This window comes from Pygocentrus nattereri, chromosome 1, assembly GCF_015220715.1.
Source record: "Pygocentrus nattereri isolate fPygNat1 chromosome 1, fPygNat1.pri, whole genome shotgun sequence".
Classification (NCBI taxonomy): Eukaryota; Metazoa; Chordata; class Actinopteri; order Characiformes; family Serrasalmidae; genus Pygocentrus; species Pygocentrus nattereri.
Window position 1 is genome coordinate 20,727,617 of NC_051211.1, and position 14,481 is coordinate 20,742,097.

The 14,481-nt window shown below is 39.5% G+C and overlaps 1 protein-coding gene across 8 annotated transcripts; it reads left to right on the forward strand.

Annotated features, from left to right (window-relative positions):
- Nucleotides 1–438: 438 nt before the first annotated feature.
- ccdc106b (coiled-coil domain containing 106b) lies at nt 439–14,038 on the forward strand. Of its 8 annotated transcripts, none has more exons than XM_017718562.2 (7): nt 439–566; nt 1,104–1,187; nt 2,152–2,250; nt 3,765–3,959; nt 5,612–5,770; nt 8,646–8,849; nt 11,181–11,497. In XM_017718562.2, exons 2-7 carry the CDS (start codon nt 1,151–1,153, stop codon nt 11,495–11,497), a joined length of 1,011 nt encoding a protein of 336 aa, XP_017574051.1. In that variant the 5' UTR covers nt 439–566; nt 1,104–1,150. The 8 variants fall into 8 exon arrangements, with proteins under 8 accessions (XP_017574051.1, XP_017574055.1, XP_017574056.1 ...); XM_017718566.2 differs by lacking the exon at nt 439–566 and adding an exon at nt 573–696 and having other exon boundaries at nt 11,181–14,038; XM_017718567.2 differs by lacking the exon at nt 439–566 and adding an exon at nt 573–696 and having other exon boundaries at nt 3,768–3,959; nt 11,181–14,038.
- The last annotated feature ends 443 nt before the right edge of the window (nt 14,039–14,481 follow it).

Here is a 14,481-nt window from a genome sequence, read left to right on the forward strand (position 1 = left end):
TTTTAAGTTGCTAAATGATGACGAGTGTTAAATATTAAACCTGTCCACGGTAACGCCATCAAATTCCACATTCATGAAGGCTAATTTGTGAATGTAGTAACAGGAGGACTTTTACCTCGGCCAGCATCTCGAAATCCAAACACGACTTAACGGCACTTGAAAAGATCAAGATCGAAAAGTCTGTAAAAACTGTCCACAATGCAGACAATACAGACAATGTCCTTATATCATCACTGGTCTCTGCATAGATGTGGATTTTAATCAATGAATGTGTGTATGTATGTAGGTATGTAAATAAACAAACAAACAAATAAATAAATAAATAAACACAAATATATGGAGACGCTTCTGCGCATGCGCGGCACAGGATCCGGCGGGGGGGGCGGTCCTCCAGTATTGGGCTCTGGTCTATGAAAGAGGCGTAGATCCGATTCATAGAAGACGCGGATCGACGCGGGTCGGTCCTCGTCACGCGCCACTCGGTCAGTCTGACGTGGCGATCTATAAAAACAACCGCGGACTTGTCGTGGACTCCACTCACCGAGCGGGCGACTCAGCCCTTCACGGTTAGTTTAGCGAGCGAGTTGGATGAAGTGAGTTGTGTGAGTGGCCTAGTTAGGGAGCAGTATCTGGTAGACCGCTCGGCTGATGCCAGTGTGGAGGGAAACAGCTGGTCAGAAGTCCGAGTTTTGACTGGTAACGTTAACTAACTTCGTGGTCGACCCGTGTTTCCTTTCTTCACTAACATAACGAGCAGGTTGGGCTTGTTTGATTTTCTGCCGTTGGTGGGCTCGCTGACCATGGCGATGTTGGCGTGATATGGAGTTAAATTGGTCGGTCAGTGACGTCCGCCTAGTTATTATGGGTTATTTAGGCCAGCGGTAGTTTGTAGTAATGTAGTTCACGTGTTGTTAACTTGCTCATTTTCAGTGAATGGGTTCAAGGCTAAGCTAGCCAGGTTAACACACAGCATCTTCACTAGTTAGGTGTGTTTTGTAGAGCTCTGATCAGTTTGACGAAGAAATGTGTTTGCCTGTGAAGATGTTTTGTAAAGCCAGGCCAGAGTAGCTTCCTTCTGAGAGAGAGTCTGTGTCTATTTGCAGCTTGCAGACGTGGTTCTGATTTGCAAGATCCATGGCAAACTGAAATAATGACTGACCCGCAGAGAAGCACGAGGAACTCAGCAGGTAAATGAAGTGTTGGCTCAGATCTGAAGAGAGCTGCTACTGACTTAGGTTCTCTAACGACTTTTCAGGCTCTGCCTCCAAAGTTTCAACTCAATAATGGCTGATTTGCCTTGTGATGGGCGTCGATCGGGTTAAAATATCGGCTGCATTTTGGCCTTACATGCATGGCCACAGTGCAGGCTTCGCTCATTGTGCAATTGATCAGCTCCACTTTCCATATAGGCGCATTTTCTTCATTAATGGTCAGGCCCACCACTCTGCAGGTATTATTTGGGTGGTGGATAATTCTCAGCACTGCAGTGTTGCTGGAATTTTCATACACTTGCTGGAGTGTCCACTCCCTGTCCACTCTATTAGACACACCTTGCGGGTCCACCTTGTAGATGTAAAGTCAGAGACAGTAGCTCATCTGTGTTCTTCGTCGTATACTTCAAGGGTGGAGAAGCCTTGTCCTGTAGGGCCAGAGTCCTGCACAGTTTGGTGGTGTTCCTACTCGAACGCACCCGATTCACCTCAGCAGCTTATTGCTGTGGTTAGTTGGTGTACTAAGAGCAGGAAAATCACCAAACTGTGCTAGACACTGTCCCTCCAGGACTGCAGGTCACCACTGTGCCCTGGTCCTTCCTCAGTGGTCGTAGCACGCTGTTGGCTAGATGTTTTTGGTTGGTGGACTATTCTCAATCCAGCAGTGACACTGAGGTGTTTAACTCGAGTAACTCTGCTGTACATACACACACATTACCAGTCACTGCAGTGTTGAGAAAGATCCACCACCCAAATAACCTGCTCAGTGGTGCTCCTGGTTGGTAGGTAAGGGAGGCAATTACATGTATTATAACCTCTTTGACATCAGGAGACGAAAATGCTGATCTGTCCTAACATTTGATTAATGTTATTAGAGAAACATTTGCGATGCTTCACTGGTGGTAAACAGCTTCCCTCTTTGTTTCCATTTTCCTGACAGATTTGAAAAATGAGGACGGCTATGAAATCTCTATTCCCTTTGAAGACAATAATATGGGACAGACTGTTTTTTACAACCAGAATGATCATGTGTTTGATGGTAAAGTAGTCGTCTTTCTTTGCTGGACAAGTGTAAGAAATGACCACGCATAAAATAAGGTTACTAAGGCTGAGTATACTCTGCGTGTTTATTCATTTAGCCGTTCATCACCTCTTGGCTGTAGATTGTAAGTTCAAAGTCTCCGATGTTGCAGCAGTGGTTGCTTATCTGTGATGTGTTATTTAAATTTGGTCTGAATTCACATCAATGATAGCAGTTGGTCTTTATGAACTAAAACACTTTAGAAGTAGGTAGATTTCTAGGCCCCTTTAAAAATGACCAACTAATCATCAACTATTAATATTAAACACTCAATGAACTTAACAACTAATGGGTCTCTGCCTTTATAGGTAAGGCTGATGAAACATTTGTACAATTGGTTGTAGCTTGCGTGTTTCACAATGTCCATGCATCTTGGCAGTTATTTAAAGCAAGTCACATTCAATAAAATGACTGTTCTATTTAGCAAATGTGGTAGCTAGTATTTTTCATATCACTTTTGCTGTACTAAATGATCTGTTATTATTTGCATTATTATTAGATTGCGTCATCATTTTCTCAGTCTTCCATTCTATAATAATTTAGCTTTTTGAGTTCCAAAGAAATCTCCTTTTTGTGTAAAATTATGGAGGAGAAAATTTACATTTACATTTATGGCATTTGGCTGATGCTCTTATCCAGAGCGACTTACAATTTGATCATTTTTACACAGGTAGGCCAAGGCGGTGTTAGGAGTCTTGCCCAAGGACTCTTATTGGTATAGTGTAGGGTGATTGCCCAGGTGGGGGTTGAACCCCAGTCTACAGCGTAGAAGGCAGAGGTGTTAACCACTACACTATCCCAACCCAAGAAAATGAATAACCTAGCTATGTAGATGTTAGATGCTATGTAGTAATAGGCTTCAGGCCTGTTTCACAAATGTGTATTGTAAGCAACACTGAACATCTTGCTTTTCAAGTTGATGCTCAGTGTGGCAGTGAGTCCCAGGCATGAAACTTACAGAACAGGCCATACAGTAAAGCAGAGTGAAATCACCCAAGAAAATCAAGGCTCAAAGAAACTCAAATAAAAGCTTAAATAAAATGCAAAACCTACAATTCTTGACTATTATCAAGCTAACTAAACATTTTGTGCTCTATACAGATTTCCAGGTCTTCCAGGCTTGAAATAGCTGCCCAATCAGAAAGCTGTCCAGTGTGAACAAATATATTGGATAAATGCACTTTTCTGAATTAGATTTTGTAAGTGAGAAAGTAACTGATTTGACTATTTATCCATTTGGAAAAGAAATGCTGTATGTATAAATTGCCAGTGTCTGCGAGCTGTAGCAGACGTGTTGCCACGTCACTCATATCAGCAGAGGCAGTATTTTTTAAACCGGAATAAGCGGAAGTTGCTTTGAATTCCTAAATCAAAGCTCAGATACCTTCTGCTGCAGCCCTCTGTCAAACACATTCAACACCCATGCTCTTGATGGAGTATCAGTGTTCTGTACCCTTTACTCATGTTTTCAGCAGAGACAGCTTCAGGCCATGCTACCCCCTGCAATCCATACCTACTGATGTCCAACCTTCGTGTGCAGCTGCAGATCGCTCTGGAGAAGAACTCCTGGTTGCAGAAACGCATTGAGGACCTGGAAGAGGAAAGGGACTTCCTGCGCTGTCAGCTGGACCGGTTCATCTTCACTACCAAGAGTCAGGAGAGGAGTGGTGAGGGAAAGGATTGGGGAGGGATGGGAAGAGATGAGAGGCAGGGACTGCATTGGACTGATTTAACAGTAGAAGGACCAGGTGGATTACTAATAATGTATGAAGGGTGGTCTTTCAAAAAGTGTTATTATGAAAGGGGACAAGCCAGACTCGCATTGCTTTGATTTTCCAGCCCCCTAAATAAACATTCAGAACAAAAATAAATTTTGTGCAATACTTATACTAATGAAATACGGAGCTTTTTAAATTAAAAAGGTTGATTCCTGTATCTCTGAGTTCATTTGGACTGTCACAGCTGGTGGGGACCTGCCTGTATCGGCACTGCAGGGTAGGACCAGGCCTCCTATCCTTGTGTGGGTCATTTAGCTGCAAACCTTCTAAAAGATTTACAATTTCTATGAAATTAATAAAAAATTTTAATCTGAGTCAGTCAGCTTGCCAACTTTGGCCATTTAAAGCAAAGCTTGAAAAATATCTTTATCACTCCACTGAAAGATTTAAAAAGTTGCGTTTGCTGTAAATTAGCTGAACTGTGCTTAAACTGAACATTTGGATGTAGAAACGTTCATATGTGTTCAAACACATCTGAACTTCATCTTTCCCTGAACACGCGGCATAAACAGAAAACTCAAACTGAGCTAACACTGCTGTTAGCTGCTGAAAAGAGAGCTTGACAACTTTACAAAATGTTTGTCAGAGATGAGCTAAAATATTCTGAGGTAAATTAGTTTTTCATAAGCTGAGTGCACAAAACTGACTCCAGTGTGCGTTTCCTCTTAAAATGTTGCTGCCGTTTTGTCTGTTTTGTCACTTCCAACACATTCAGAATCAGCTCTGGCAATGTAAATGTGTCACTAGACAATTTTAAACTCCAGCTACTACTGTGGCTGGTTCTGTTGTCTCAGTTGGTTGGACTGACTTTGCTGTTGTGAATTTTGCTTAAAAAGTCTAAATGTTAACTAAAATAATCTGTTCCCATATAAAGGAATACTTTAAATACAGTATTTTTCAACCTAACCTCATTCTAGAATGTACCGGTTGAACCAAAGCTCACTCGTAATAACAGCCACTCAGAAGTTGCTGAATTCTGCAAATACAGTAGTTTGAAATACTACACGGTTCTCAAGATGGGGCGTGAAAGAATGTCCTACCAAAACTGCTGTTTTGAAGTTTTGCCCAACTTTTAAATATTGTAAAAAGCAACTTTGGTTTATTTGCTTTCTCTGATATGTTTGATCAATAATGAACCTGGCAGAACTGAATCCACACTCACTCACTGTATTGGTAAAAATATTACCGCAGATTTTCCCTCTGCAAAACTGGCCGTTTTTCCACCTTAATTTAGAAATTTACTCTGAAGAGTTCATGAAAGTATTCTACAAAATGTGTTTTATTGAAAGATGTTGGAGACTGCAAAATGGCATTTGTTGTAATTTGTATTTTGAAGCAAAAGGCTTTCTGTTCTTCTGTAAGTACATGGAAATAACACATTGAAGTTATGGCATGTGGTAGGAGACCGTGAGCAGCAGTTGGAGATTAGGTTGAAAAATGCTGAAGTGTTCTCTAAACAGTGTATTAGTCTGCATGTGAAATCTAAAGGGAAAAATTGTGGAGGAATACTTAAAGATCTTTTATATTATATTTCATCTCAGAGCATCAACCTGAGGCTCCACAGCAACGCACTCCCAAAAAAACCATCCCTCGCAGGGCCTCGACCCCGTCTCCAAAGCCCATGATGACCCGCTCTGGCCAAGTCCCCACACGCAACCTCAACCAAAAGCGAAGGAGAGTAAGAAACAGCAGTGTCCAAGGTTAGTCACCACCCCTGTCAGCATGGTTTCAGAGAGTGAAATTTTCTTTTAATAGCAAAGTTATGCCATGGAGTAAGTGTTTACCAGCATTATATTCAAGAAATTTGTATAACCTAATATAATTGAATAGTAGATATGCTCTCCAAAAATTCCAAGCTGCTGCCTGTGTGGGCGTGTTAGTTCACAAACAACATAAACAACCCTTCACCAGTTGTGAGTGACCTCGGCGATGAGTGTGGTTCAGCCCTACACGTTTGATTTTATTCCTACAATTAAGGTGGACCGCTAGTTTTTGAGCTCTCATAAATGAAGTTAATGCTTGTAGTAGGATCCTGCAACAGGTGGTCAAAGCAGGTAGAAGCAGCGTCTAGCAACACAACAAACAGTCTAATAAACCTTCATGTCAAGTACCTTAACAAATTTAGAAAAGCTTAAACAACCTGTTTGCTGGCCGTTTTGGCTGGGACTTGGAGCAGCAGGAGAGCAAGTACTAACATCACAACAACTGTAGATAATAGAAGATCATGAAAATGCATAGACGGGGTCTTTAATACGCCTCCACCCCCCAAATTGATGCATACATGTACTGAACGTTCTGAATTAGGCTGTATGGACAGTTTTAGGGGAAAAAATGATGAAAAATCTGAGACAGTTAAATCAACTTGGATTTGGGGCGACATGCATGCTCTTGTATTTAGCCAGAAAAGTTTAGAAAACACATCGTTAACCCACTAACAGCCAAAAACTGCACATAAAGATAAGCTTAAGTCTGATCAGACCTCCAGTGCAACGACCACAGTCATCAGTAATGAGCACACATGTTGATAATATGGGGAAGTGGTCATATTTCTTTTATCCTAGAATATTTGTATATATAATAAAAAATTTCTTTAACCAGGAAAATCAGAATAATGTCCTGCAGCCAAATGTACATTACGTTTTTCCAACAGTTTAAAAAGCATGAAATGTGCTCTCCACTTTTACTGGACCAGTTAGGAACTAACCAGAAAGTCACATTTCCAGTGAATTCTGTAGTACCACTACATTACACTGGTTTTAAGTAAGTCCCATTCTCCTCCAAATTCTGCATTCTTCTCCTCCAGAGAATAGAGAGAATATTTTCATGTCAAGTTTCACTTTCACTAATGATTGTTTATGCAGATAGTTGATCAGCTGATTTCATGTGTACGCACCCTTCATACTTATGGCCCCCAGAGTTGGTAACATGTAACATGACCTTTGCTGACCATTAATAAGTGAAACAACTAGGGGTGTAATGATTCACAAATTTCAGAGTTCTATACAATACAGTGGTGTGGTTATTCAATAAGTTTTCGATACTGCAGAAATAAGCAGTGGCTGAAAATGTGCTTTGTGTTGATGTGTCTATTTCCAGTTTTTTTAAAGAGCTTTCACTTTAAAAATAATTAGAAACAGAAGCCTCTGCATTATAGTGTCCCAATCGAATGCACATATTCAGGTCTATTGTGTTAGTCCCAAGTTAACATACTAACCTCAAGCTTACATGCACACGATACAATACGTTGTATTGTCACATTTCCAGAAAGGCTTTGTCTTTTTTTTTTAAATTTAAACTCTGTGTACACACCTTCACTGTCACAACCATTCTGCTATAACATCTGGTGACGTTGGCTCTTATCAGCTGAATACGGTCAAATCTGATCGTAAAACGAGCACATGCAAATTTCACTGACAGATTTGCGATTCATTGGTTTAATCTGTATATGATCATGTCTAGTATGAGCATGTGCCTTTGAGCGTAAACGTCTAACAACCTGAAAAAATGCTGGATTTTCAGCTAACTAACCAAATCTATTATCAGTATCATCCATAATACCACTAGTAAGGATAAAAATAGAATACTAATTATTTATGCACAAGGCAATCCAGTACAAAACTGGATATACTGATTTTACATGCACCATTTAAAGACATTAAAATATTGCTTGTTTTATACCACTACTAAAACTTTTTTTTAAAAGTATCACATACTCTGCAATACTACTGAGATTTAATATGCTGTTTTAGGAAATACCATCACCTTTCTGTTGCATCAAAATAAGGACTTTTTTTTTTTTTTTTTTTTTTTTTTTTTTTTACTTTTTATTTTTTCAAGCAGTTGTAATTTTAACACTATGAAGTTTGTTCAGTAGGGGGAGCAGTGCACTCACTGCTCAACCTTAAAACTCCACCTATGAGCACAGCCATTGGCTCATGAGCCACTGAATGCGTTCATTTTATTGGCTTTCTTCTGAAACATCTGCATGAACTAGGCCACGCTTTATGTAAATGGTATGTAAATGAGGTGCTAGTAGGTGCTGGGTTTAAGGCACTGAAGCTGATTGATCAGTTGTGCTCAAAATCCCCACTTGTTTCCACATCATATGAGTTTCATACTTCATTTATGGTGGTGAAATCTGTACCCTCTAAATGCCACTGCGGGCCACTGTGATTGATGGTGTGAGAAAATTATAGAACTCTTTGTTTCTGATGTTCTTAAGTTTAAGTGACACTTTTTAATCCCACAAACGGGGAAATTTCACCTCCGCATTTAACCCATCTGTGAAGTGAAACACCACATACACACACTAGTGAGTACACACACACACAATAGGGGGCACACTTACCCGGAGCGGTGGGCAGCCCTATCCATGGCGCCCGGGGAGCAATTGGGGGTTAGGTGTCTTGCTCAAGGACACCTCAGTCATGGACTGTCGGCGCTTATGATTGAACCGGTCACAGGGCCAGTTCCCTAACCTCCAGCCCATGACTGCCCGAAAATACAGGGTTTTGGGATCAGACTGGGCAGTATGACAACTTGCTATTATGTCTTTCAATCTTTTCTGTTCTTTAGACGAGGATGAGGAGGAGGTCATAGAGGAGGAAGAGTACCTGGAGGAGGATGGCTACCTTGAAGAGGAGCAGACCGTATCGGATGATGAGTCTGACAGCAAAAGCTCCAAAAGAAGCAAGTTGAGTAGCAGGTCAAATGGTGGGCAGACAAGAGTGAAGCGAACCCGGGTGTTCCGCATTGCACGCAGCATGGAAAGACAAAGAGGTGAGGGGAGCAGTCAACATCAGTGCAACAAGTACATGAGTAGGTCATTATAAGCGTATTCTGAGTATACAATATGAGGTTCTTGATGTCTTGTAGGAATGGATGAAAAGAAATATATGAAAATTTAAACAGTGTTAAAGGATGAAAATTTTAGTTGCTGATATGAGGAAATTATCATAGTTGTCTGTTATCTCAGTATTGGTAAAATGTACTGACGGTGTACCTAAAAAGCACAAATGCATCAATTAAAATGAACCCAGGTGCAATTGCTTTCTTAACACAGCGATACTGCTGCTGTCCGAACTCTGTGCGCACACAAATAAGCAGACTGAGACCCACTGAGTAGATCAGGTCAATTTGCTTCAGAAGGAACTGGTGTGGTTTGTTTGAAGTATGAGTGCAATACAAACCAAATGGACCAAAGACCGAATGAACCACCTTCTTTTTATCTTCATCTTCTGGTATGTGGAAGAGATGCGTTTCTGAGGCTGTTTTGATGTGCATATGTTTTGCCCCCTCTCCATAAATTCTGAATCTGTAATTATGGAATAGATTATTTCAGTTTTAAAACAAGTCTGAAGTAATTCTAAAATGCTTAATATACACAGTTATTATGCACACACAAATTATATTAAATATTAAGATGCTAAAGTTTCTCTGTTTTGTAAAAGGAGTAAACCACTGAAGGCTGATACAGGGATTTCACCATGGTAACGCGGGGAGTATCATGACTTATTGCTGTTTTATCAGACAGAACAGAAAACAGCATGATTTGTTGGACATTATCTCAGTTGTTATAAGTCATTAAATCTGCCCAATCAGTTGTGAGCTTTTATTAGTATGTTTTTTGTTTTTTCATATGGTAATATTTTATTGTGAACGCTAATGCCTGGACCACACTACGGTATAATGGGGAACAATTTGGGGCCGATTTGCTCATCCCTTCAATCTGACAGTGTGTGGTGTTTCATTCAGTTCAGATAGTCTTATATGGGTTTTCTGATGACTAACAATGACCAAGGACAGAAAGATCTGTGAAAAATATTGTGTGGGGTTTCGTGTTTCAACATCAGTTAGGATTTTTTGAAATCCTGTAGTGTGGGCCAGGCTTGAGCAGAAGTAAAACTCAACAGTGCATCATTTTCTGCTTTGGACTTGAAAGCAAACACAACCTAAAATGATAGTTTCAGATTCATGATTCATTTATAAAACTCTATTAGGTCATTAAAAGTAATCAATTACATTTTTTTTCTCAGTGAATAATGTATATTTTAAAATCTCATACTGGTCTCTTGAAATAAGCCATGGATCCTGATACACATGCATTTAGGTACATGTTTTCCACATTGTTTGTCTGTTTATTATATATTATACATGACTCGGAATATTTCACTAATTCCCCGAATAATCTGTAGATTACTCCATTTTTAATTTAATCAGTAGTGACAATCTTACATTTTACCGCTATTTTATAGATTTTTTTTCTTTTGTGTTTATGGCACCAAAAAATCTACTACAGTTTAAGTAAATACAAGTGATCATTGGCATGTCTGCTGTTTAGATTACAACTGTGTAAACATGTGTCGTCCTAAGGTCTGCCTTATAAAGCAGGGCTTCTTTCTTAGCCAGCTAACTTAAGGCTTAGTTCTCTCTAAACCTGAATTTTCTAAATTAAATTAAACCTGCCATGGCAACTTGCCTAATTTCCTCCAGGACATGGACCACACTGGTCATTTGGGTCACTTTTTTTTTTTTTTTTTTTTTTTTGTCCTTGTAACATTTGTGGTGTCGGTTGTAGTGGAGGAGGGGGGTATTGCTTTTCAGCCAATGAAACAAATCATACTACATAACATAAAAGCACTAACATAGTGGCAATGGCAAAGGTGCTTCTTTTTTACCACTGTGTATGCTCTACATTTTATGTAGAATGAGTTCTTTTCACTTTTTAAAAAAAAAAAGCCACTGCTTATGTATGAAATTGGCTGTTTGTGTGCACGCACACAACGATTAATCAGAGCTCGAGTATCTAAGAACAGAGAACGTTATAAACCGCAGTCATGAAACATCTTCACCGTGGTTGCATTTGTTAAGTTTTTTGAAGCTGAAACTTGGAACCGAGGACCCCTGTTTAGGTTCAGCATTCTTTGTGAGACAGGCCCCAGGTATATGGTTTCCAGAAGGTTGTTTACTTCCACTATAACTGGTTAAAGAGATGTAATCCTGCATGGTTATTGAAATGGTCACAATTTAAACACTGGGTTTTGTATCTGTTGTTATCATTAGCTCATGATTTACTACCACTAATGTTTTTTGTTTTTTTTTTTATTTCAGTAAAAGATCCTGCTGGAGTTCTGCATCGCTACAAGAAGATTCTGGTTACTTACCAGAAAATGAAGAGCATGTCCAGAGCCTTCCAGGTTCATGGGGTTGACCGTAATACTGTGGCCTCCACCACTCCCATTGCTGAGCTGCTGCTGGTTGCCCCCGAGAAAGTGGCAGAGGTTGGCGAGTTCGATTCCTCCAAGGAGAAGCTTCTGGACTACGCACGACGCTGTTACAAGGCCCTCGATGAGACCGCTCATGCCAAGGTCCAGGCTTGGAAGAAAAGCAGCCTCCTATTGCCCATCTCCTACAGATTCAGGAACTGATTCAACAAAAACCTCTTACACTCACCGAAGTGAGTGATCAGAGGAGGAGCCAGCCATGGTGTCAAAACAAGCAGTTATGCTTGCTTTATTTTTTTCTACCTCACCTGTTCATGATTTGGGCAAAAATACATTAAAGTCCAAGGTTTGTGGCATTTCTTCTGATTGATCATCACATGCTTGTGATGGTGATTTATGTGACTTCTGGAATGTTTGTTTGTGATTTACTAATGGTTTGGTTGTAATAAGGAGTGATGGAAGTTAGTTTGCCATTTGTATTAGTTTGAGTGCACCTGTCCATGTAAGACAGCGTGGGTGTGTAATGCTGAAGAATAAAACTGAGCACTGACAGAATTTGAGGGTGTGGAGAGCAGAAGAAAAAAAAAGGAGAACATAAAAAAAAATTAAATTTAAAGATTTGTGAAGAAAGCAGTCTGTCATTGTATTTAAGGGCTATCTATATTTTTTTACATCTTTATTATTATTTGACCAAAAAAATGTTACCGCTGCCTTCCTCACTCCCAAATGGAGCATGTATTCTTTTTTCCCTAGCACTTTTACGTTCCTGTCTTAAGTCTGAAGCCATACAGAGATCAGGGGGTCAAAGAGATTTATTTTGAATTATTACCTGCTGCCAGGACATCCACTGGAAAACATGGCCAGAAAACACTTAGAAGTAAGACTGAAAAAAAAATGGTAGTCCAAGGTAGAAGCTAGTAGAGCTAATCAACGCTGTCAAGCTTTTTCAGTTAATAGTAGGTTGAGAGTGTTGACTGTATGTAGTTTAATACCTTTTAGATGATGAAAAGATAGCATGCTGGTTTACTTCTCTTAGTATTTTCCACTCTAGCTTGACTTTAATACTGAACTTGTACCATGTAAACACCAGTTATGTGATTATATTCAGGAATAGCATTTGCTAACTGACTGTTATTACACATCAGTAAAAACTGTAACTCTGTGCTGCCTTTATTATGTTACTGAAGTCTTAATACACTGTGTTGATGGTAAGTGAATGTTTGTTTGTTTGTTTATCTGGGCACCTTTTTTGAAATTTGGATGGTCGTGTGAGAGATTATCTTTTGGTTTTGTTCTTTCTACTTTTTTTCCATTTTTACAAGTACTAATAGTTCTTAATGTAGAACTCCACTGATTGTTCTGAATTTCTGTGTAATTAAACGGTTGAGATGCAAAGGTTGGTGTAAAATGCTGAGTTGTAGAGAAACTTGGAGTCAGAGTGATTCAGTGGGGGAGATGGGAGCCAGACGTCTGCCTCTTAAAGCTCCCTCACAGAAAGGTATTACATGAAGTGGTTATGAAAACTCTTCAGTGATGTCTGAAACTTTGTTTTACGGTTATTTTGTGGTAATGTTTTTGCCTAAAATGTAATTCAACCAGTATATTGTAAACTATTCATGGTGGAGGGATACGTGAAGGGTTTTCTAAGGTAAAATTGTCCTCTGAAAACATCAACAATGTTACATATAAAAAAAAAAAGTCAGAAGACTTGTAGGTCCAGGTAGGTGTTTTGGATGGTAAATAAAATGGCTATATTTATGTTGTAGACATAAATCACCACCACTAAAGAAATGAGAATCTGCAAGTTTCTCTACAATGAACCATTTCGCATCAAAACTTTGTTTACATCTCAACCACTGAATTATGCAAACATTTAGAAAAATCGGTGGAATTCTCCTTTGAAGCTCAGGAGATCATCAAAAGTAGTCCAGATTCCTCCATTCAGTGCACTAAAACAACAGGCCTTACCCATTATCTTGACCCTGTTCTTCATAGGAGCTAATTTAGTTAGCTGGATCACTTGAATATAAAACTGAGGTGCCTCATGAGTGCTAGAGCTGTAAATAAGACTTTGCAGGAAAAATACATTAACAATGTTCACGAAACCAACTCTGAGCTAGCTGTGAGCAACACTGTCCAATTTGTGGTGTTTCTCAATTAGCCAGAACGCACTCTCTGAGAGGTTAAGTGCACATCAGTTGGTCTTCTTTCTGGTAATCAGCTGAGCGAGTCCTGCCTTGGTAGATGTTCTTTTGGTTGGACTCTCAGGGCCAGTTGAAGTTAAAGCCAAAGTCAGCTTGTTAAACCAAAACTCAGAATTCATAACGTGTTCCCTGCAGCTCTGAGAGTTTATTACAATTCAGCAGCATTTTTCACTTGGCTGGACAGCATAAGCTAGTCATGCAGTGTGTTCAATAAGGATGTTCTTTAGCACAAATCTTATTTGACACGGTGTCTTTTAGTTTACCAAGCTCACTGTGGAACAGTGGTTCATATAAAACCACTGATGCCTTTTTTAATTGTGAGTTTGAAATGTGCAAAGCTGCTTCTGTTGGGCTGCAGTGAGGCAGCATATCTGTCTTTCTCTTTTTAACATATCTGTGTTAACCTCTTTCCTTTCTGCAAGCCTATTACATTCTTCACTATAAAATATGACTTTTGGTCCGTGTTTATTTTTACTACTTATGTCTAATGTAACATGTATACCACTTTGTAAGAAACTTTATTAAAAAAAATGTAAAACTACCTGTTTGGTTTAACCTTTTTTTACTTTTATAATTTACTTTACTTTAGAGAGGCAACACACACACGGCATCATGAGAGCACTGGACTTGCAGTAAAAGAGACTAATCTTGTCATGGCTGTGTAAACATGTTACTTCTATGCTATTCTGTGCTTTGCTGTGTGGTAGTGATGCAGTGTTTGTTCCTACCTTCAACTTGAATTTTTTGGCTAGAAGTGACCCTGCCTGCTTCCCAGCCGTGTCAGCTAGCGCGAAGTGGAGGTCCTCTGCTGCTGTGTTCAATAAAAGAGCATTAGCTTAAAGCGCTATGTTTCCCACGTCGTCATCTTTGCTAAAGTCACAATTATTATGTGCTGGTAATGAGTGAATACTTGAATAAGTATTTACATTTTGCCTTTAATTGTTCATTTATTTTATTTTGCCATGTCCACCATAACAATACCCA